We start from the raw sequence: 21974 nt of genomic DNA, 5'->3' as shown, positions 1-21974 counted from the left end.
GCCCAGACCCTTGGAGGTCACTTTGTTCTGGGCTGCTGCCTCACTGTCCCCACAACTGAACCTGCACTTTGAGGAGCAGATGAGACGTGTGTAGCCAGATAGCTGGCACTGGGGCCAGGGGTGGTAGGAGAGTGGAACTAGCTTGGGCAGGCTCAGGACTGTTGGGGGCCAGCCTGGCCACTCCAGGCTTCTGGGTTGGAAGGTTGATGCTGGCCGCAGATTTGGCTAATTTTACATAGCCTGACTGTGGGTAGCCCTGCGGTTTTGGGGGTGGGGTACTGCTTTGCCCCCTCTCCGGGTCATAGCTAGGAGAGGAATGTAGGCCAACTGCCTCTTTCTGACTTGGGCACAGGGGCTCCTGTGGTAGGCTGGTGGCCCCTGTTATCTGCTTGCCTGACAGAAAGAGGGGTGCTTAGATGGCTCAGTTGGTTAAGCATCTGCCTTTGGCTCAGGTCATGATCCCAGGGTCCTGGGATCAAGTCCTGCATCAGACTCCTTGCTCAGTGGGGAGTCTACTTCCCCCTCTGCCTGCTGCTCCCCTGCTTGTTGTACTCTCCCTCTCTGACAAATAAATAGGATCTTAAAAAAGAAGAAGGAGGAGAAGGAGAAGAAAGGAGAAAAAAGAAAGACAGAAAGGGTCTGATCCACCAATTAGAAGTCCCACATGGGGGACACCTGGGTGGCTCAGTGGGTTAAGCCTCTGCTTTTGGCTCAGGTCATGATCTCAGGGTCCTGGGATCGAGTCCCGCATCGGGCTCTCTGCTCGGTAGGGAGCCTGCTTCCCCTTCTCTCTCTCTGCCTGCCTCTCTGCCTACTTGTGATTTCTGTCTGTCAAATAAATAAATAAAATCTTAAAAAAAAAAAAAAAGAAGTCCCACATGGGCTCTGTCCTGTCTTGAGAGGGTCTATTAGCTTCTGGAGGAGTGGGGTGAGGCGTGGCATTGCCCCACATGCTTCCTTGGCCTGTACCTGGAGAGGAAAGAAAACAAGAACTGTCTTTCAGTCAGGCTGGAGTCTAGGGGAGGCCCCAGCCACATGGCTTGTGGGCTGATCTGGCCACATCCAGGGCCCCCACAGTTTGGGTGTGGGAGCTCCATCCACCTGTGTCTCAGGACAGCTGAGTCTGTCCTCAGGCGGTTCCCAGATAAGAATCCTCATGTACCCACCCACCCACTCATGCTCACAGTCCTGGTTCTTTTGGGGCTTGGGACTCAGAAGAACATTTTGAAAATGAAGCACGGGGCTATGGTAGGATGGTTGGCTTGGCTTAGGTGAGTCTGAGGGTCCATGGCCCTTGGTTCAACCTGCAGAAAAAATTGCAGCCATTGTCTGTGGTATCAGAAGGGGTAGAGCTCCGTTATCCTAGGTCCCAGGCTCAGGTGGGGCTGGGGGAGAGGCAGCCGCCGCTGCACTGTGCTCAGGAAGGGCGCTCATGCTTGACCTCCACACTGCCGGACATCGTCAACCACGAGCACTAGCTGCGACTTGGCCCTGTGAGGCCGGGGAAGAGTGGGACTCGGGTCAGGCTACCTGGGCTAACTGTTGGCCCTGCCTTTTGGATTATCTCAGGCAGGCGACCTCCCCTTTGGAGTCTCAGTTTGCTCATCTGTCAGTGAGGGTGGCCAGGGTCACTGTCCCCGTTGTTAAGAAGGCTTGGTGCTAACGCGCGTGAAGGTCTGAGAAACGAGCAGCCCTCGGCCATCATTTTTAGGTAAGGGGCTTCTGCTTAGGGCAGCTAACGGATGCAGCTTTGCTATGTTCTCTGTAACCCCAGGACTGGTTCTCCATCCGGAGCACTGAATGGGGTTCAGAGGCAGATGTGGTTGAATCAGACACCTGAGAAGCTGGGAGCGGGACCCTGGTGTTGCCTCCCGTGCTTTTGGCTGTCATGGGGGCAGTGAGTATTAGACAGACGTCTGGGCACAAGACTTAGGAAAACCTGTTAGGAGGAAAGCATAAATGTAAGGACATTCTCCCTGCTAAGATTAGAAATGACAACTCTCTCTTTTCCCTCAAGAGTACTTTCATGCTCCAGGATCTTTTTTTTCTTGGAAAACTTTTTTTAAAAGATTTTATTTATTTATTTGGCAGAGAGAGGCATCAGGGGGAGTGCGAATACAAGCGGGGGAGTGGGAGAGGGAGAAGCAGGCTTCCTGCTGAGCAGAGAGCCCGATGCAGGGCTCCATCCCAGGACCCAGGGTTCATGACCCGAGCCGAAGGCAGACGCTTAACGAATGAGCCACCCAGGTGCCCCTTCTTGGAAAACTTCTGTGACATCACACATTTCCAAACTCAAGTCCTTATTATGATGTGGGAGCAGAAGGCCGGCAGAAGACAAGCCACAAGCTGATATACCCTGCGACCTCCCCCCACCCGTCACTCCTGGGCGGGATGCATGTGACCCTCTTCCAGGAATCTCCTTGCTAACAACCTAGCATCTTGAGGGTCTTCTTTAACATGAAAATCCTTTTGAAACCTCGCTTTTCCTTATTTCCCCCAACTCCCAGTATATAATTCTCTACTTCGCAAGACCCTGGGGCTGCAGCCCTTTCTGTCCACAGGTCCTGTCCCTGTGCTTTAATAAAACCATCTTTTTGCACCAAAAAGGTCTCAAGAATTCTTTCTTGGCTCTGAACCTCACCCCACCAAGCCTCCCCTATATTCCCAAACAACAACAGTTAGAAGCCCTGCGCCGTATTTTGGAGCAGTTCACAAACCCTGTCTGCTTCCTGCAGATGGGCCCATCATCCTGTGTTCTCGTAGCCCCGAGTGGCAGAGAGGAGAAAAGGGAGGGGGCGACCCCACTGATCCAGCCGAGTCTGGGTCTTACGAGAAGGAGGGGGGTGTCTTGCTAAGTGTTCAGAGAGAAACAGGACTGGAGCTAGAGTTGCCCTGAGAGGAAGAGGTGGAGGGAGTTCCGGGTGTGGGAGCGTGGAGGACAATGGGCAAGTCCAGCCGGCGCTCATGAGGGAACGCGGCTGGGAAAGCAAGTGAGGCATGTTTCCCGAGCAGAAAGGAACCCTGTGCTGATTGCAAGGTGATGTGACTTCCATCACGCTCAGTGGTCTGCCTAGATATGTGGCTTTGTTTGATGTGACCATGACTTGGCTGCTCTCTCCAGGGCCAGTCGGGAGAAGGGTGTGTCCCGGGAAGGCATACCAGCCCAGCCGTGTCCAGGGATGAGAGAGCACAGCTGCTCTTCTGGAGGTAAGAGACGGGGGCAAGGCCAAGCATTCTCTGTCCTCCAGCTGCTTCTTGTTTCTTCAGCTCACCTCTGCTTTCTGGTGAAGTAGACTTGGATGTTTCCCTTGGTCCCCATGATGGGCTGAATGTGTACTCCGCGAATTCATGCGTTACAGCCCTAACCTCAATGTGGTGACATTTAGAGAAGGGACCTTTGGAAGATAATTAGATGGGGTCAGGAGGATGGGCCCTCATGATAGGATTAATGGCCTTAGGAGAAAGAGAAAGGAGATCTCACTCCACCCACGTCTCCACCCACGTGTGAGGAAAGGTCATGTGAATTTTTTTTTTTTTTAAGATTTTATTTATTTGACAGAGAGAGATCACAAGTAGGCAGAGAGGCAAGCAGAGAGAGAGAGAGGAGGAAGCAGGCTCCCCGCCGAGCAGAGAGCCCGATGCGGGACTTGACCCCAGAACCCCGAGATCATGACCTGAGCCGAAGGCAGAGGCTTAACCCACTGAGCCACCCAGGCGCCCCAGGTCATGTGAATTTAATAGCAAGGAATGGTCTGCAAGCCGGGCAGAAGGCCCTCACCAGGACCTCAGTCTGCTAGCACCTTGGAGTTGACCTAGTCGGCCTCTATTACTGTGAGAAATGGTGGTCTCCTGGTGTCTGGTTTCTGGTAGCCAGAGCGAAGAAAGCCCCCTTTCCCTCATTCAACACACATCTATTTGCTCAGGGCCTGCTGTGTATCAGGTGCTGTGTTGGGCGCTAAGGATATAGCAGTGCTTGAGAAGAAAGACAGGGCAGATGACCCATAGGGGCAAAGTCATTGCAGGTGGTGACCAGTGCTTTGAAGGGGAGCATAGGAGGAGGTCAAGTGATGGTAAGAACACAGCAGGGCTGGGCTGCCTTATCCTGGGGGCTCAGGGAAGTTCTCAGGACCCTTGTCCTGTGTAAAGAGAGGCAGACACGCCATGATCCAGAGCAGCAAACTCCAGGGAGGAAACAAGGGCTAACACCAAGGCCCAGAAGTGGGGAGCACCTGGGGGAGCTGAGGCCTGGGAATGCGTGTCAACACATGAAGCAGAGTGAACAGATGAAGCGGGATGGGTCCCAACCTCAGAGAATGTGCTCAGCCTGTGTGAGGAAGCTAGAATTCAACCTGAGTGCCACTGGAAGGCCTAGGAAAGTTTTCTGCAGGGGAGGAACGTAATCTGCTTTATAATTTTATTTTATTTATCTTAATTAACATATAATGTATTATTTGTTTCAGGGGTACTGCTTTATAATTTTAAAAGCTCTATCGGGTTGCCAGGTGGGGGTCAAGGCTGGGGCAGATGCCAGGATGACAGCAGCACCACGGGGATCACAGCAGCAGGGGTGACAAGCGGCCTGGCCTGAGATGGAGCTTACCGGTAGAACTTAGAGGACTCAAGTGAGTCTCAGGTGAGGAAAGACAGCTGACATCTCTGTGAGCAGTCGACATAAGCAGGTAGACGCTGGGGAGACGGGGAGAGAAGGCAGGGGAGGAGCTGGCTGGACCGGGTGCCCCCTGGACCTGTGTGGTTCCAGCAGCTCGATGGACGGTGGTCAGCAATGATCAGCTGGAACTGGAAACCCAGGGCTGGGGGAGGTCATGTGGCGTGAGAGAAGCGTCAAGGGCAGTGACAGAGGAAGCTGTAGGTGCTCAGCCTTCAAAGGAGGACCAGCTCACGGAGGAGGAGGGCCACGTTCAGGAGAGGTCAGTGGCACAGAAGCTCAGAGCAGGAAGCTGTGAAAGGGCCAGGGACAGCCAGCCACCTCAAAGACCACCGGGAGGGTCAATGAGCGGAAACCAGAAACGCTGGATTTGGTGAGACAGAGGTAAGACCCGCTAAGAAAAGAGCAGCCTCCACAGGGAACAGGAAGAAGGACCGAGTGGGGCAGTGAAGCGGAAGAGAGGCGGAGCAGAGGGCTGTGGCAGCAGCCGGAAGCGGGTGTAGATGAAGAGCTTCTTTTTATTTATTTATTTTTAAAGGTTTTACTTATTTGACAGAGAGAGAGAGCAGAGGCCACAGGCAAGGGGAGTGGGAGAGGGAGAAGCAGGTTTCCTGCTAAGCAGGAAGCCCGATACGGGGCTCCATCCTAGGACCCTGGGATCGCAACCTGAGTCAAAGACAGACGCTTAACCGACTGAGCCGCCCAGGCGCCCCGAGCTTGTTTATTTTTAAGGTGGACAACAAAGCCTGCTGCAGGTGAAGGGGGACAAATCCATGACCGAGGGGGTTAGAGAGGGTCGTAGGAAGGCCCTGGGAGCCAGGAAACGCAGAATACACGCGGAAGGAGTCAGAGAGGGGCATGAACACCTGCGCCGCCCCTGCAGCATCACAGGTGGAGGGGGCAGACAAACGTTCCCTCCTGATGGTGACCTCCTGAGGGAAGCCTGAGGTCAAGGGGGTAGCAGGTAAGGGAAAGCAGGGAGGAGACAGCTGTGGCAGGTGGCTCAGAGGCAGAGTGACGCAGCCGGGCCGGGGTGGGGGTGGGGGGTGCGGCCGGGGCTGTGGCTGGCTGGGCGGCTGAGTGGCACAGAGTGGCTGCAGCCACCCTGGGCAGCAGAGAGGCAGCTGGGCTCGAGCGGAGGAGGGAGCGCTGCCACCCCAGCGGGGCCTGAAGCCGCTGCCAGAGGGCCGGTGCATGTCTGTCACTTCACACAGCGCAGCTACACAGACCACACTGAAAGGGATGACAAAAATGGTTTCTTTGATTCAGTAGCCAGTAACAGGAGAACCCATCGCTTACACACGAATTTATTTGCACGATTGTGCTTTTACTATAGATTAAAATTTTAATATAACTTAATTCACATATAAAGACACCTCTGGGGACTGTGTGGATACGACATGGCCTGGGGTTAAGTGAGTAACTGAGGTCATGACACACTCAGGCCTGGGCAGACACCAGCTTGCTCATGCCAGAGAAGTAGGATTTCTCTCTCTCACTCATCACTTCGAAATGCAGCGGCCTCCTGCAGAAGTTGCACTCGGCTGAGGAATGCGGCTTGAGTTCCAGCCCCACTCGCTTCCACGTGGCCAGCAGGTTCTCTGTGAGGAGAAACAGTTTTCAAAAATTGAAGGGAGTATGCATCCAAGAGAAGTGCAAACACAGGTCCACACAGAAAGTCGAACACAAATGTTGGCAGTAGTGTTCTCTCCCTAACAGTCAAAAAGCAGAAACAACCTAAATGTCCACTGACTGATGCACAAACACCATGGGGTGTACCCGCACCAAAGATCATTTGGAACTAGAAAGAGGATTCATGCTACAACGTGGATGGGCCCGGAGAACACTGTGCTGTCAAAGCAGCCAGACACACAGGACCCATGCAGTGTTACACGGAAAGGAAAGCATGGGCACCTCCACGGGGCAGAGAGGGTGTCAGCAGCTGACAGGGGCTAGGAAAGGGGGAATCACGCAGTGGCTGCTTGTGGGTATACGGTCTCCCTCGGGGATGATGAAAATGTTCTGGAATCAGACAGCGTGGATGGTTACACAACATCACGATGTACTTAGAATCCCTGGAACTGTATACTTTATAAATGTATTTTAAAAGATTTTATTTATTTGCTAGAGAGAGAGTGCACGTGAGAGTAAGCAAGAGCAGAAGCAGGGGGTGCTGCAGGCAGAGGGAGAAGCAGGCTCCCCGAGAGCAGGCAGCCTGATGCGGGACTCCTGGGGTCGTGACCTGAGCCGAAGGCAGCCGCTTCACCAACTGAGCCACCCAGGCCCCTGGAACTGCATACTTTAAAAGGGTAAAATTAAGGGTGCCTAGGTGGCTCAGTCGGTGAAGTGTCAGGGACTCTTCTTGATTTTGGCTCAGGTTGTGATCTTGGGGTCATGAGATCGAGCCCTACACTGTCGGGCTTCGTGCTCAGAGGGGAGTCTACTTGGGATTATCTTCCTCTCTCTCCCTTTGCCTGTCCCCCTTCCCCTCCCTGCGATCGAGCACTCTTTCTCTCTAAAATAAATGACTCTTAAAAAAAAAACACAGGGTGACATTTGTGGTATGTGAATTATATCTCAATAAAGCTGTTAAAAAAAAATAAGTAAAAACTGAAAAACAAAACCCAACTCTGGCTTTGCTGTCCAGAGCTTCGGGGCAGAAGCCGCTCCAACACTGTCCCACTACGCTGAGCCTTCCTGGCAGAACGGCTCCAGAGCCTGCAAGGCAGCAAGACCATCTTGGGGGCAGGAGGCCAAGGCGACCATGGCTGAGAGCAGCCCCTCAATCTTTGCCTTGAGTTTGGACACAGAGGGGGCTGGGATGGCTGAACAGAACTGCAGCTGTATAAGATATTGAACAATTACTCTTACGAGAAGAGGTTAGGTCAGGGGTTGCCTCAGGGACTATACATCAGAGAATGGGACAGAAGCACAAAGCTGAGCTCCAGAGGGCCAGGGCGGACTCAGGCCTTCAGAGGCCCCTCTACTCCCTGCACTAGCCACTTGTGTGCATCCCTGAAATCAACCCAACAAGGGGGCACTGGAAACAGTGGATGGATGAGCAGGGACGAGCCCTCAGAGCTTCTAAGTTGTGTCTTAACCGCCTAAAGCGAATCCAACCACCAAATGTCTTTTACAGGGTTATACCATCTGAGAGCATTCTCAATTACTTGGAGAGAAGAAACGAATCTGAAGCCCTTTGAAGGGCTTCAGTTACGCACACCGCAAGGACGGCTTTGTGCAACTTTCCAGCGAGGCCCCGCTGCTCTGCATGTACTCACCAAGGAAGTAGCTCATCATCTGCGGTGTATGGTGGGGAGTGGGGGCAATCCGCAGGAGCTCCTCCCCCCGGGGCACCGTGGGGTAGTTGATGGCTTGGACATAGATGTTATGTCTGCTCATTAGCTCGTCACAGACTTCGGTGTTTTTAGCGGCATCTGCAACCTAAGGTTGAAAACAGAAGGTAAGGTCACCGCAAGACAGACCACCCCTCAGCAGCGATCTAATGAACACAGCCCGTGGGAGGCTCAGGCTCCAGCGGTGATGCCAGCTGCCACTTAAAGGGCCCAGGAGTGCTTAGTATGGACCAGAGACCTGAGGGCTCATTAGAAGGAGAGTTCACACTCACTGCCCTGCCGGGCTGCAACTCCAGCTGCCACCAGCTGATCCTCCTACCCAGGGATGTGTGTAACCGTGGGAATGAAGCGGCTTTGATTATACTGGCTATATTAATTCTACTAATTCAACTGTGACACCAACAGGGCTACTGTTCACAGTGGAAAGGGCAAGACCGATTTTGAAATTAACTGAATAAAAAGTCAGACTTCAAAGCTAGCCAAGTGGAGCCTTCAGGAACTTTTCAGACAGAAGCTCTTTTAAGGCTAGTGCTCGGGAGAAGGAACCTCTGCCCTAGCCCGCTGGGTTCAAAGCCTCCATTCTCACTGTGAAGTCAGCCCAAGGCAGAAACTGAGCAGAGGGCCATGGACTACAGCCCCTTGCCACGCGCCATTACCCGGACAGGGATGATGTGACTGGGGCAGTGGACGACCGGGAGGCCTGCGTCCATGAGCATCTGCCTCATGAGCTTGACGTTGCGCTGGTGCTGGCGGCGCAGCGCCCGCCCCTCGGCGCTCTTGAGGATCCGCACGGACTCCAGGGCTCCGGCCAGCAGCATGGGCGGCAAGGAGGTGGTGAAGATGAAGCCAGCCGCATAGGACCGTACGGTGTCAATCAGAGAACTTGTGCTGGCGATGTACCCTCCGACACAGCCAAAGGCTTTGCCTGCGAGGAAACAGTCTCATTTATTCCGGCAACAGCCCCAGCATGTGCCCAGCAGGGCGCTGCAGAGCCTCAGAGCCCTTTCCTCTTTATCCTCTCTACGTGCCCTAAGACTCAAGTCCAGCCTGAGGACTTGAGAGAAGACTCAAGTCCTCTCTGAAAAGGAGAGAGTGGAGGTTAGAGTCCTCCCCTAATCACAGGACCGAAGCACAGGTCTCCGCAGCAGTCCTGATGCTGAGCCATCTGTCCCCATGTGCCTGAACAGCAAGCTGCAGCCGCACTTCCCCTGCCTTTCCCACCTGCACTTCCTTCTCTGCCAGGTGCCACCTGCCACAGCATGCACAGTGTGCGCCGCTCTCTCTGTCCTCTCACCGTGAGCAGCACCCCGGAGCTGGAATGTAACCCAGCTAAGAGGTGAGTTGTTTTGGTACAACCAGTATTATTTCCTACCAAAGTCAACACAGAATTCTGATAAGCGGCACTGCCCAGAGAAACATGAAAACTCAGAACTCGTTAGGGTTGATTGAGGGCCAACCTCAGTTCTTAATTCTCCTTAATTCCTTTTGTATAATCTGTATCTCAAATTTCAGGATTAAGGACTGCAGAAGAGTCCTTCTAGATGTTAACATTGTGTTCTGTAATGAACATTCCTGCTTGAACCCCATGCAGGGCGGGGTTGGTGTAAGCTCTTAAACAGTGGGAAGTTTCTCTCCCCAGCCCGTTCCAGCACACAGAGACTATACATACCTCACAGAGCCCCTGGCACGGGAGCTCGGGGGCAGAAAAGGGCTGCTGGAATGAAGACACATGAACGAGTGCTTTCCTCCTCACAAGGCTCTGCCCTGCAACCCCTTGGCTCTCCTGGTCAACCCAATGCTCCCGGCCCCCTGACCGTGCCAAAGGACACTCTTTTTTGCCTCCCTTCCTTTACCAAGTGCAGGCTGTGAACTGGCATTTTAGCTAAGTGTTACCTGGGTCTCCCAACTGCCTTACTAACTTTGAAATCCTTAGATTTGTTTCATTCACATTTTCACTCTCTAGAGTCCTCACAGGCAGAGAATGTCTATGGTAATTGCACACAAATCACAAAAACTGAGGTAAGGTCTGTTATCTCCATCATATAAGTTGCCCTACTTTGCACAAGTCGTTAGGCCACCTCACTTTTATGAGAAACCTACATTTACTTGTTTTCGCTAACTGGAAGAAATCTGAAGAGGACTTTCACTTTTGCAATAAAAGGTGAAAAGTGAAAATAGCCTCTGGTGTGTGGCAGCGAGCCACAAGAGAGGCAATGCGCACCCCAAGCAGCGAGAGCGGCCCCGCCAAGCCCCGGCCCCGGGAACCGCTCAGCATGCCAGCGGCCCAGCTTTGACCTCGGTCTGTAAGCAGATGTGTCTTTGCTTTACGCCATTTTGGCTCATGCAAGGTTTCAAAGGAACACTCTACTTTTCGGGTAGTGGGGAAATCTGTATTGGTGAGGAAGCTGAGGGGCAGAGAGAGGAAGCAGCAGCCCAAGGTCACACAGCTGGGGAGTCAGGCAGACAGGATTCACAGCTAGCAGGCAGCACGGAGACAGCGCCCAGCTCCGTGACACAACGCTTCTCACCCAGGAGGAGCAAATACAAACTAGAGAGATCAGTGCTTCACGACACCTGAACCTCCAGGTCCTCATGAATGCTCCAAGAGAACAGCACTACGTCTTTTTTGTTTTTCTTTTAATACAACAACAATCTGAAGTATAGAAAGTGAAGGCTGTTGCCATGCCATGTAGCTAGAACTACAACCACATTTGGAATGAGCTTGAAGTATAGAAAGTGAAGGCTGTTGCCATGCCATGTAGCTAGAACCACAACTACATTTGGAATGAGCTTGAATGGCAACAAATAACATTTCTGTCATGTGAGGCTGAGACTTACTTTGGCTCTGGGAGCCATGCCTCCATGATTCAAGGAATTCTGCTAAGCTGTACCACCACTGAGAAGACAGAAACTCATCCAGAAAGTGGCCCAGGTTTCACAGACCATCGCCTTGTCTCCTCACCTGATCCCAGATAGTCCTTGACCTTGTTCGAATACAATTTTAGTGCAGATTACAGAATGTGCAGAGTATACATACCAAGCGTTCCAGAAATGATGTCCATTTTCGGCATAACTCCATCCCGATCGCCAATCCCTCCGCCTCGAGCCCCGTACAGTCCCACTGCATGGACCTCATCCACGAAGGTGATTGCTCCAAACTCATGCGCCACATCACACAGCTCTTCCAGCGGACACACTGCTCCTGAGGGAAGAACACAGACTACGCTGAAGAGCTCACTACTTCACAATTTCTGTTTTGGTAAGAGTCAGAACAAAATAACGTCTGTTCTAAAGGTATCACTTTTAATATTGGGAAAAACAATGAACTTCCCCCAGTTTCTAGGTCATCTTGGGGTCTCAGAGCCTAGTAAGAGCCAGAATAAAAAAATCTACATTCACCCAAACCTATACAATATCCATCAAATACAAAACCCTAGCAGAGTAAGAAGAAATTGCAAAGACAAAATAAACATCACACTTTCAAAGAGTCCAGGCCTAGTTTTTCATCTAAGGTTTCAGACAGTCCTCTACTTAGACTTACCATCCATGGAGTGGACGGTTTCAAATGCGACAATCTTGGGGACTGAAGGGTCAGATCTTTGCAGCAGCTCTCTGAGGTGGCTGACGTCATTGTGGCGGAAGATGTACTTTGGCACCCGGCTGTTTCGAATCCCTTGGATCATGGAGGCATGGTTCCCAGAATCAGAGTAAATCTCACAGCCTAACATGATAAAAACAAAAACAAAACACTACTTATTGCCATCTGCACCAAAGACAAATTATTTCTTAGACAGGGACAACGGACTTTGCCCTCAACGTGCCACTTTGCCTGGGAGGAAATACTCCTGGCCAGTTTCTTCCTGGGAAAATCGTGAGCTAGTGCTTCCCCTCTGAAAAGACCCACAGGTGTAGAATAACCCAATGGAAGACAACCAATCTGCTTTTAAATCTGGCCACCTCATTCCAAACTCCATCAAAAGGTAACCATGAGTGAGTAAGAGAATTCTCCAAAGGATTTTCTTTGAATACTGAAGCAATCAGCTTTAAGGACAAGCCCTTCATTAGTACCATTTGCTACTGCAACCTCTCACAATAAGTGAGCACTTCATGTTTCAAGAAGAAATGCTCCCAGATACTAACATTGCTCTTAACTGTTTTTGGGAAGCCCTCTGTGTTGTCAATATCCCTGCTATTCCCTGAGAAACCTCAAAGCTCTAAAAGCACTCAGGACAAGCTTCCTTACCCGGCATCATCTTAGCCAGAGTGAAGAGGGTTGAGTCGTTGGCCACAAAGCACGAGGAAAACAAGAGTGCTGCATCTTTGCCGTGCAAATCGGCCAGCTCCTGCTCCAGGTCCACGTGGAATTTACTGGTTCCAGAGATATTTCTAGTACCACCTGCTCCAGCACCATGCTGTTTCAAAGTGTCCCTTTTATTTAAAAAAAAAAAAAAAAAAAAGGGGGGGGGGGCAGACAGAAAATAAGCCTCATGGTTCTGAACACTATGTGAATCATTCCTTTCCCCAGGAGCTAGGACACTGAATCTTAAGTTCATCTAGCAAGTCTCTCATGGTGAAACCAGGGGCCAGAAGTTTCAGCTGACTTCACCTTTAGACTAGGTGGCAGGTGTCAACACCAGGGTGAGGATATCGTAAGTACCTCTAGGGATCATCAAGAACAAGTGTTTATCAGTCATTAGGTACTTAGTATTAGCTGATTCCTAAGGCGTGTTTTCTCTGACAAACATCCTTCTCTCCAGACACAATTATCAGTCTCTACAGGCATATCTTGGATGGTGGTTACCTGAACCTAAACCCTCCAGAAACCAGACACATAATGTCAGGAGAGATCTATTACTCTACCTCAGACTGGACTCTCTTTAGCAAGCCTCCTTAGAGATTTTGGCAAGCAACTCTCTCAAGTGTCTCTAGCCATGGCCAACCTCCAGAAGCACATGAGTGCCAGGACCTAACATCCTCGTTAATGTCTTTCCTGCAGTGCTGCTAGATTTGTACCTCTCCATTCACCTGTGCAGAGAGGCCCGGGCTTGAAGGCACACCCACTTGAGGAGTGGTAGGAAGTGAACGGACACGAGTAGTCAATGAGACCATACACTCGAACCCTCACACACAAAGGGGCTCCACCACCTACTTGTGAATTCCAGTCTAAAAGTCATCTGTAGATATCTTTAAAGGCTTAAGACAGTATTTTGTTATGGCACACTTTCAGCTTCTGAATATTGCCCCCCATAGATGATCCAATCCCTCTACATCAATGTCTTGCCAAATAACATCAGTGGTATCTGAAAGCTGAGGGCTACTTACATGACTGCCCCGCATACTCGTGGATGACGACTCATTCCTAGGTAGTCATTGCTACACCAGACTGACACCTGCTTTTTGGTGATCAGGGAGTCCGAATAGTCATCTGCCATGGGGAAAATGTGAGCTCTCCGGTTCACAGTTTTAAAAACTCGATAGGTATGGTCATTTTTTTTCTCTTCAATTTTCTTCTCAAAGAAATGATCATATTGAAAAGTTGAAACAGCTAAAAACCAAACAAAAGACAGGACAGAATGGCGGTTAGGAAGCACGTCTGGCTTTTGGCAAAAGATCTGGCTCCCAACCCATGACCCCAGTTTGGTCATCCAGCAGCAGAGCAATTCTGGACAAATGTGAGTCATTCCTTTCCCCAGGAGCTAGGACACTGAATCTTCCATTCAACCAGAAAGTCTCTCGTGGTGAAATGAGGTATTCATGATATCCTCTCGACAAATTAATGCTCATGTGAGCAACTCATAGGATAACTTCATCTTGAGAACATGAAGGTCTCAAATGAGACTGCATGTGTGAACCGCTTAGCACAGGGCTGGGGCAGAGAAGGGTAGGTATTAAGGTTACCAACAGGGTTGTATTTACTATGGCCAAGAACACCTACCAGCATCAAGCAAGAGACATGGTTTTTAACCCTCAACTTACCATACAATTTTGTTTAATCTAACATATGTCTACATTAAAAACCCTCTCATGCATCAGGCAAATAACAATGAGACCTACATTTTGGCAAGTTATCTTGAAGAAGATGGGACACTCTTTCTGGTCTTTGCTTTCGCATGATATCCTGGAAGTTCTTCAGCAATCCACCTGGCTCCCCTTCGTCAGCCTTTACACTAATTACACTGGGGTTCACGGAGGTCTGGGCAACCTCTGTAACAAAAGTAACAAGAAGAAAAGGGGACCAACATTCTATTCTGAGCTCACAGTACTTTCCAGAAATATTGTCAAAAATGAATTACTGCCTAGTTCACCAAAAAGAGCTGATCATAACCAAAGTTAGTAGGAACTGAGCGTATGAAGCTTTTCTTCTCCGCTTCTGTTTTAATGGCCAATGCCTGGTGGTGTCTTGTTTTCAGAGCTACCAGACAGCTTTAATGAATATTAGAATCCAAAGCTTTCTAACCGGGTGGCTGGTCTTCCCCACCTTCCCACTCCACCCAACCCTAATCTCACTTTTCTTCATAGAAGACAATTCCAGCCATATGCATCATTTCTGCTGGTGAGGTTTTCTGGGGACTCTGGTTCTCTGTGGCTAGAGCCACAAGTGGAATTAAGTGACCATCAGTAAGACCCACAGTCTGGGGTTACTGCAGTCAGTTACTGCAGAACACTCTTTTTTACCTTTTATCCCACTGGACGGCAGGAAAGAAACAAAGGGCAACTGGTAACAGCTTATGCCAGCAGGGTATTTTCAGAAATGAAGCAATTACTATAAAAACTGGTCACACCCTATACACACACCCCAGAAAGTCTGTCCCACATTTTCTCATGCAGTCCTCTGACTGCCTATCTTGAAGACCTTCTTCCCTGGCCCTAAAAGAGGAAGTTTTTTTATACAAATGCTACCCTAACAATAGCTCATACATAAATCTGAAAGATCAAAAGAGCCAGAGGGACCTCTAGGTTCTTCCCAATGGTGCCAGTCCTGTGTTTACCTTTCCTCACGGCATGCATTTCCTGCACATCCTCCTGAAGCTCGAGACTGGCTTTGCGGAAGACACTGCTGCCCTTCTGGCTCATCTGGGCTGCCAGGAAAGGGCATTTGCTTGCAGTGCCCTGGCTCGTGGCAAGGGAGGGATGTCCAGACGGACACTGTGTGCCATGTGGAGTCTGCTGGGATCCGTCGGCAGCCTGCTGAACTTCGGCTTTGGCAGTTTTGTCCTCTGAGGGGGTGGGGGTGTGAAATGGAAAAAGCGAAGCCATCAGATCTCGTTGCACAATACAAGAAAGCCCCTTGTTTCTCATACGGCCTCAAAGACAAGCTGTATACTTACTCTACCCCCACTTTTCAGGGGCCAGTTTATTTTTATTAGGTTCTGATAATTGAACTGTTTTCTTTTTTTTTTTTTTAAAGATTTTATTTATTTATTTGACAGAGAGAGAGAGAGAGATCACAAGCAGGCAGAGAGGCAGGCAGAGAGAGAGAGAGGGGGAAGCAGGCTCCCCAGTGAGCAGAGAGCCTGATGCGGGGCTCGATCCCAGGACCCTGGGATCATGACCCGAGCTGAAGGCAGAGGCTTTAACCCACTGAGCCACCCAGGCGCCTCTGAACTGTTTTCTCGTTTGCCTCACTGGAAACAATGTTCCTGTGAAGAGTTAACTGGCACAATCCAGCTATGTCTCAAACCACATTTCTCCCATATAAATCCACCAAAAAGTAGTGTTTTCTAGCTTCAGCTAGCCTAGACTTCTTGAGCTGGAGGATTTCCAGTAAATCTACCCGAAAGACACATAGCATATTTCATGACAGAACACAATCTTGAAGGTAAATAGAGGTGTCCATACAATTATTTCTCTGCTAATATTTTTGCAACAGATTCTTCACAAAGCAGCTTGCTGTTGCTTAACTTATAAACTGACTTTTTTCTTTTTTTTTTTTTTAAGATTTTATTTATTTGTCAGAGAGAGAGGGAGAGCGAGCGAGCACAGGCAGACAGAATGGCAGGCAGAGGCAGAGGGAGAAGCAGGCTCTCCGCCGAGCAAGGAGCCCGATGTGGGACTCGATCCCAGGACGCTGGGATCATGACCTGAGCCGAAGGCAGCTGCTTAACCAACTGAGCCACCCAGGCGCCCCTAAACTGACTTTTTCTTAACAAAAGACATTCAGCTAAAAGTGAGGTCTTTCGATTGTTGTCTAACAGAGTTCAAGTTATTAGTTTGGGGAGGAAAAAAACCACAGGGATATCACAGTCACACACTTCATCTACTTGCTCATCTAAATGCATCAAAAAGTGCCCGGAGTTAACATAGTTGGCTGGCAACTGTGCTTCTAGTCACAATGACTTCCCTCTCCCCTAGAGCGAATTCATTCACCCTTCTTCTAGTAAAGTCTTATTCTGCATCATCCTGGAATACTGTGAGTCAGAAGCTAACCTTTCCTACAACTTGGGGAAGAGACATGTCTCAATACAGTTTTTATTAAAATCTCCTATGAAGTCAAAAAAATTGCTTTGAAGTTTATTTCATTTATTATAAAAGTAATACACAGTTGCTGTGGGAAATCTAGAATGACAGTGTTCTGCCCCTCAAAAATAGCCATTACAGGCATCTTGGTAAATTTTATTTTTTCCCCCCTATGTACAAATTAAAAAAAAAGTTTTACTTATTCTACATGTACTTGCTTATTTTGCCCTTTTTGTTATAAAGGTCTGCCTAAGCTAGTAAATAGTTTGTGAATGTCATCTGAATGGTTGCATAAGAGTCCACCAAGTGACCAAGCCATGTTACACTCAACTTCCTCTATGCCAGGGACAGAACTGTTAAGAATATTTTGATTGTTCAATTAAAAGAAGAAAAACAAAACTAACTCCTAAGAGGAAAAAGGAAAAGAAATCCTACAAAGGATTAAATCCCTTCTGCTTACAGAAAAAAAAAGAACACACAAAAAAACACTCCATTCTTACAAGGAACACATCCAGAGAATATACTGAAGAGAGCCTTTAAGATAAATTATTCTCTAGGATTAAGTGAAACTTGAAAAGCCTCCTCCTCTCCTGGTAGAGCCAAAGCAAAACAAAAGCCAACTCTGATCTCTTTATTCAAAACAAAAATTTTAAAATTCACATATAAAATAAGGATTCATGTGTTTAAAAAAAAAATCACTACTTTAACAAATTCTGTATGATTCTTTTTACTGAGGTGCCTACAGCAGTCAAATTCAGAGACAAAAAGTAGAATGGTGTTGACCAGGGGGTGGGGAAGGGCAGTTAAGAGTTCAAGAGCAGAGTTTCAGTTGTTTAGGATGTTGAAGAGCTCTGACAATTGGACGGTGGTGACAGTAATATGAATGTACTTAATACCACTGAACTGTTCAATTGGTAAGAGATGATAAAAGTTTTATGTTAGGTGAATTTTAACACAATAAAAAATAATTTTTAAAAAGAAAAAAAAAATCACAATTTTTTAAAGTCACAACTTTAAAAGCCAAAAGCTTCCACTCAATTTTGCTGTAAGCCTAAAACTGCTCCAAAAAGTCTATTAATTAAAAAAGAAAAAAGCCAAAGGGCCAAATATTTAATGAAGGAAAGGTTAAAACAGAACATTTCAACTTTTTTTTTTTTAAGATTTTTTTTTTATTTATTTGACAGACAGATCACAAGTAGGCAGAGAGGCAGGCAGAGAGAGAGAGGAGGAGGAGGCAGGCTCCCTGCTGAGCAGAGAGCCCGATGCGGGACTCGATCCTAGGACCCTGAGATCATGACCTGAGCCGAAGGCAGAGGATTTAACCACTGAGCCACCCAGGCGCCCCTCAACTTTTTTTTTTTTTTTTAAGTAGCATGGAGCCCAATGTGGGGCTTGAACTCGTGACCCTGAGATCAAGACCTGAGCTGAGATCAAGAGTCCGACGCTTCACAAACTGAGCCACCCAGGCGCCCCAGAATATTCCAGCTTCATATTTACACAAATGAGGTACTGATGAACACTAAAACTCCAACAGACACTGACATGCGATCCAGAAACCTGTAAAGGGCACACTGGCCACCGTCTCACTTTTAAAGTTGGGAAAATTAAAAGTGCCTAACTTGCGGGGTTAGGATGACAATTATGAGATACTCGGGTTACCGTGACCTTCGTCACAATGTGGACTAGAAGCGCTTCCAGTCTGGTGATGAATGCAAACACCACCACCTCCTACTTTGCTGCCAATGACACTTACTCTCATTAGCTGGAGGAGTTTCCTTGACCTGCTGGCAGTGTACTGCTGAAGTGGACAGGGCCCGAGTGGCTGGTTTGGCCCCAAATTCCATCATCTTAGGGCAGTTTTGGGCATAGAACAACAGAGATTTTCCTGCCTTCTGCAGAAAAGCCTGAGGCACTCGGGATAAGAATGGGCAGCGGCGAACAACAGTCTCCATGTCCGAGAGGGTACACTGATCCTACAGAAAGACAATGAGTGACATCAACACTTGTTAATAATCGGGCAAATACCACCGCAAGGCCACAGGTGTCACCTGCAGTTTACAGCAACGGTACCCTTCTAACAAGTCTGAAAATCGTCTAAGGACGGCGCTCCTGTGGGACTCAACTAAGGAGTGGTAACAGTTACTCTACCCAGGTCACCAACTTCTTCTTTCATTCCCAGTTCTACACAAAAGCACCTGCAAAGCAACTTTACCAAGTGAAGTAAATGCCGATGATTAACCACCAAGGGGCTGGAACAACGAGGGACAAGTTGGGAACAGGTTTGGGAGGTCAGGGAGACGCAGAGCACAGATAAGACACCTTGGCATACACCCAGGTGAAGTGAGGCTAGGGAAGAAGCCACCATCACCCATCCAGGCAGAGAGGACTCCCAGGGATCCTGAACTTCTCCTGGTCCTCACATCCCCAAACCTGAGGAAGGCACCCAGCTGGGCTCTGGGTCCCTGAGCCAAGGATTTCCCAGAGGTCATACCCCACAGCTCCAACAGGACAGAACTGAGAAGAAGGGGATATAAAGAGCAGAGGTAGGAGGGGACGCGGTTGGGGCTAACTGGGGAGAGGCAGGAGGTATAAAATCGAAGGCATTAGGTCTGGAGTTAGGTGGTGGTCCTGGGCAGGGGGAGGTCAGAGGTTATCGGGGGTCGAGAGCTCGAGAATAACGGGAAAAAGGAATTCTAAAGAAGTGGCCCATTAAAAGGCAATGTAAGAAGGGGGCCGAATGGAGGAAACTGAGGCAGCCCAATGGGCTAAGGGTCTGGGAGATGAACGCTGAACCCAAGGAGGCGGGTGACGGGAGCAGTGGGGGATGGGGTCCCGACGACCGGGCGAGAGGGGCGCGGGCTGGCAGGACACGCGGAGGCTTCCCTGGCCGGCGCCGCACCCAGAGCGCCGGCCCTCACCTGCGCGGGAGACTGCGGAGGAGGAGGAGGAAGAGGAGGAGGCGGCGGCGGCGGCGGCAGGTAGCCAAACCAAGGGGAAACAACCCGTTGCCCTTGTCGGAGAGAAGCCTCAGGCCGCTACAGCCGTCGTCCTAATATAGAGCCGGAGGGAGCGCTGCGCATGCGCCTTGGGCGCAGACTTCCTTCACGCAGGCGCCCTGCGTCGCGCTCCCAGAGTAGGAGGGGCGGGGCGGGGCAGAGCAGGGAGGGTGGGGTGGGACCTGGGCTTTCCGGGATAGTCCGCTCCTAGGAGTGGGGGCACGGCGGTTGATCACGGACTTCATCCTATAGCCCCTTCTCCCTTCCCTACTAAGTGCCCTATGCTTCAGAACCCTACGCTTCCATGTAGGGCATAAAAAGGCAGAGTCGGAAGGGAAGTACTCCTGGAGACAACTGGAGGGTTATGGGGTTGTAGAAACCCCTTGGATATAGAAGGAGTGTAAAGAAGGGGGTTCCGGCCACGGTCTAAAGCAGGATCCGTCCCATCTGTGACTAAGGGCTTCCTGGAAGAGGTGGAGGTGTAGTTGCTCAAGGATGGAGTGGTTGTAGGAGTGGTGTGTGTGGGTGCGTGCGCGCGCGCGCGCGCGTGTGTGTGTGTGTGTGTGTGTGTGTGTGTGTGTTGGGGGGACTCCTGGAGGGGGAGTTTTTGGAGTGTGGAGGAGCAGAAGCGGAAGGAGACCCACCTGTGGCACTTTCCGTCTGAGATGAAGGGACTTAACCTGAGGTAGAGGAAGGAGCAGGAGGGGCAGGACTAGATGGAACCCGTGGACTACAACAGCTCTGAGAACCGGAGGGTGTGTGGAGGCACAGGGCCTGATACATGGTTAGGGTTTGACACATACTGTTGAAGAGGGAGCAGAAGGCTAGCTGAAGACAAAGCATAAGCTAGCACCCTGCAACCTCCCCCCACCACCAACCCCAACTGGACATGTGCAACATTCTTCCAGGAATCTCCTACGTATCTTAATGTTAATAACTTGCTAGAGGGGAAAACAATCCTAAGTTGAGGATGGCAAGGCCTCTGGTATCTTGTAGGTATCTTATAGATCGGTCCTCTTTAGTATATGAAAGTTCTTCTGGAAACCTCCCTTTTCCTTATTTCCTCCAGCTCTGGAGTATATAATCACCACTACTCAAGCCCCCGGTGTGGCAGCTTTCAGCCCACAGCTGTGTGTGCTTTAATAAAACCACCATTTTGCAGCAGAGATACCTCAATTCTTTCTTGGTATTCGGGTCCAGACTCCACCTCCACTGAACCTCACCTATATTCCAAAACCACATCACTCTTATTTTTATTTTCCACTGCTGGCTGTCCAAAGTCCCTTGCCGGCCACCCTGGGCACCAACTGGTTGACTCAGGACTCCATCCCAAAGTTCAGAGTTGGGCCATTCCTCCTCTGGGTCTCCCCCAGTCCACACCTGCAGGGTAAGGTTAGGCAAACCCCTCTCAGGAATGCCAATCTGGCCTCCTTGCTCCACACCCTTCCCAGCTTAACTTGAGCTGGGTTGGCCTGGGTCTGTGCCAGGCTCAGAGCTACCCTCCTCCGCTCTTGAAGAAGGAGCCATGCAGGCTGCTCCTTCCCCAGCATGACAGTGACCAAGATGTGTCCAGGTTCTTCTCAATTCCCTTTTGAATCTCCAGCCAGCTGAGAGGCAGGCAAGGTAAATCTCCACATTCAGAGGAGGCAGCTGGGTCCAGAGTGGCACTGGGACCAGTCCAGGGCCCAGGAAAAGGGTTCTGGCCTGGGAGTCTGGAGCCCAGCTCTGCCCCATCCTGCTGAGGGCCCCTGAGAAGTACCCATTAGCCCAAGAGGAGACATGAGGAAAGGTCAGCATTTGGACTCAGACCCAGCTGTCACTAAAAGTGAAAACACAGTAAAGATGGTGTTGGGTGCTTTGCCCATCTCTGGGCCTCACTTTCCTTATCTGGGCAATGGGATCATAATCCCTGTTCCACCTGCTTCACAGAGCTGTTTGAGTGGTCGGAGGCAAAAGAAGAAGAAAGAACTAGATGTTGGAACTAACTATGGATTCCAACCCTGGCTCTGAATCTTACTTGGCTTTGGGCAGGTTAGAGTCTCTGAGGCTCGTCATCCTCATTGTAAAGCTCTTCCAGCCCTGCCACTTGTGGTTGGCAGGAGGGTCAGGTGAAGTCATAGATTTCAGAGGCTTATTGTTTAAACCAGCAAGTCTCCAGCTCTCTGGGAGTTTCCTGTTTAATAGAGGGAAAGGTTGAGAAACAAAGAAACTCACATGGAAAGTGAAATTCAATGTTGTCAACAATTCCAGATGGAGGAGGAAGCTATTACTCCCCAGACGCTGAAGGAGGGGGGATCCCAACCACCAGGAAGGCTTCTAGAAGAGAGGTGCCAGCTGGAAGGGTGGGTCTACGTGGGACCGGGAGACTGATAAGTGAAGCCTTGAGTGGGAAGCTCCCAGGCCTGTCCTGGTGGGGGTTGGGGGGTGGGAGGGATGTATGAGTCAGCCCAAATAGCTGGACTTCAGGGGTGCAGCCAGAATGTGAGGTCAGGAGGTCAG

General features: G+C 50.0%; 1 protein-coding gene across 1 annotated transcript; it reads right to left on the bottom strand.

Moving 5' to 3' along the window:
- Positions 1 to 6106: 6106 nt before the first annotated feature.
- On the bottom strand, positions 6107 to 19478 carry ALAS1 (5'-aminolevulinate synthase 1). The gene is made up of 11 exons (XM_032868220.1): positions 19398 to 19478; positions 18233 to 18452; positions 15012 to 15239; positions 14077 to 14226; positions 13345 to 13567; positions 12266 to 12450; positions 11564 to 11743; positions 11060 to 11224; positions 8679 to 8947; positions 7948 to 8110; positions 6107 to 6267 (listed from the first exon to the last, which is right to left on the bottom strand). The coding sequence occupies exons 2-11, from the start codon at positions 18429 to 18431 to the stop codon at positions 6107 to 6109; spliced, it is 1923 nt and encodes a 640-aa protein (XP_032724111.1). The 5' UTR covers positions 18432 to 18452; positions 19398 to 19478.
- Positions 19479 to 21974: the final 2496 nt, after the last annotated feature.

This window comes from Lontra canadensis, unplaced genomic scaffold, assembly GCF_010015895.1.
Source record: "Lontra canadensis isolate GAN:19392208 unplaced genomic scaffold, GSC_riverotter_1.0 scaffold35, whole genome shotgun sequence".
Lineage (NCBI taxonomy): Eukaryota > Metazoa > Chordata > Mammalia > Carnivora > Mustelidae > Lontra > Lontra canadensis.
This window is presented reverse-complemented; position numbering and strand designations above follow the sequence as displayed.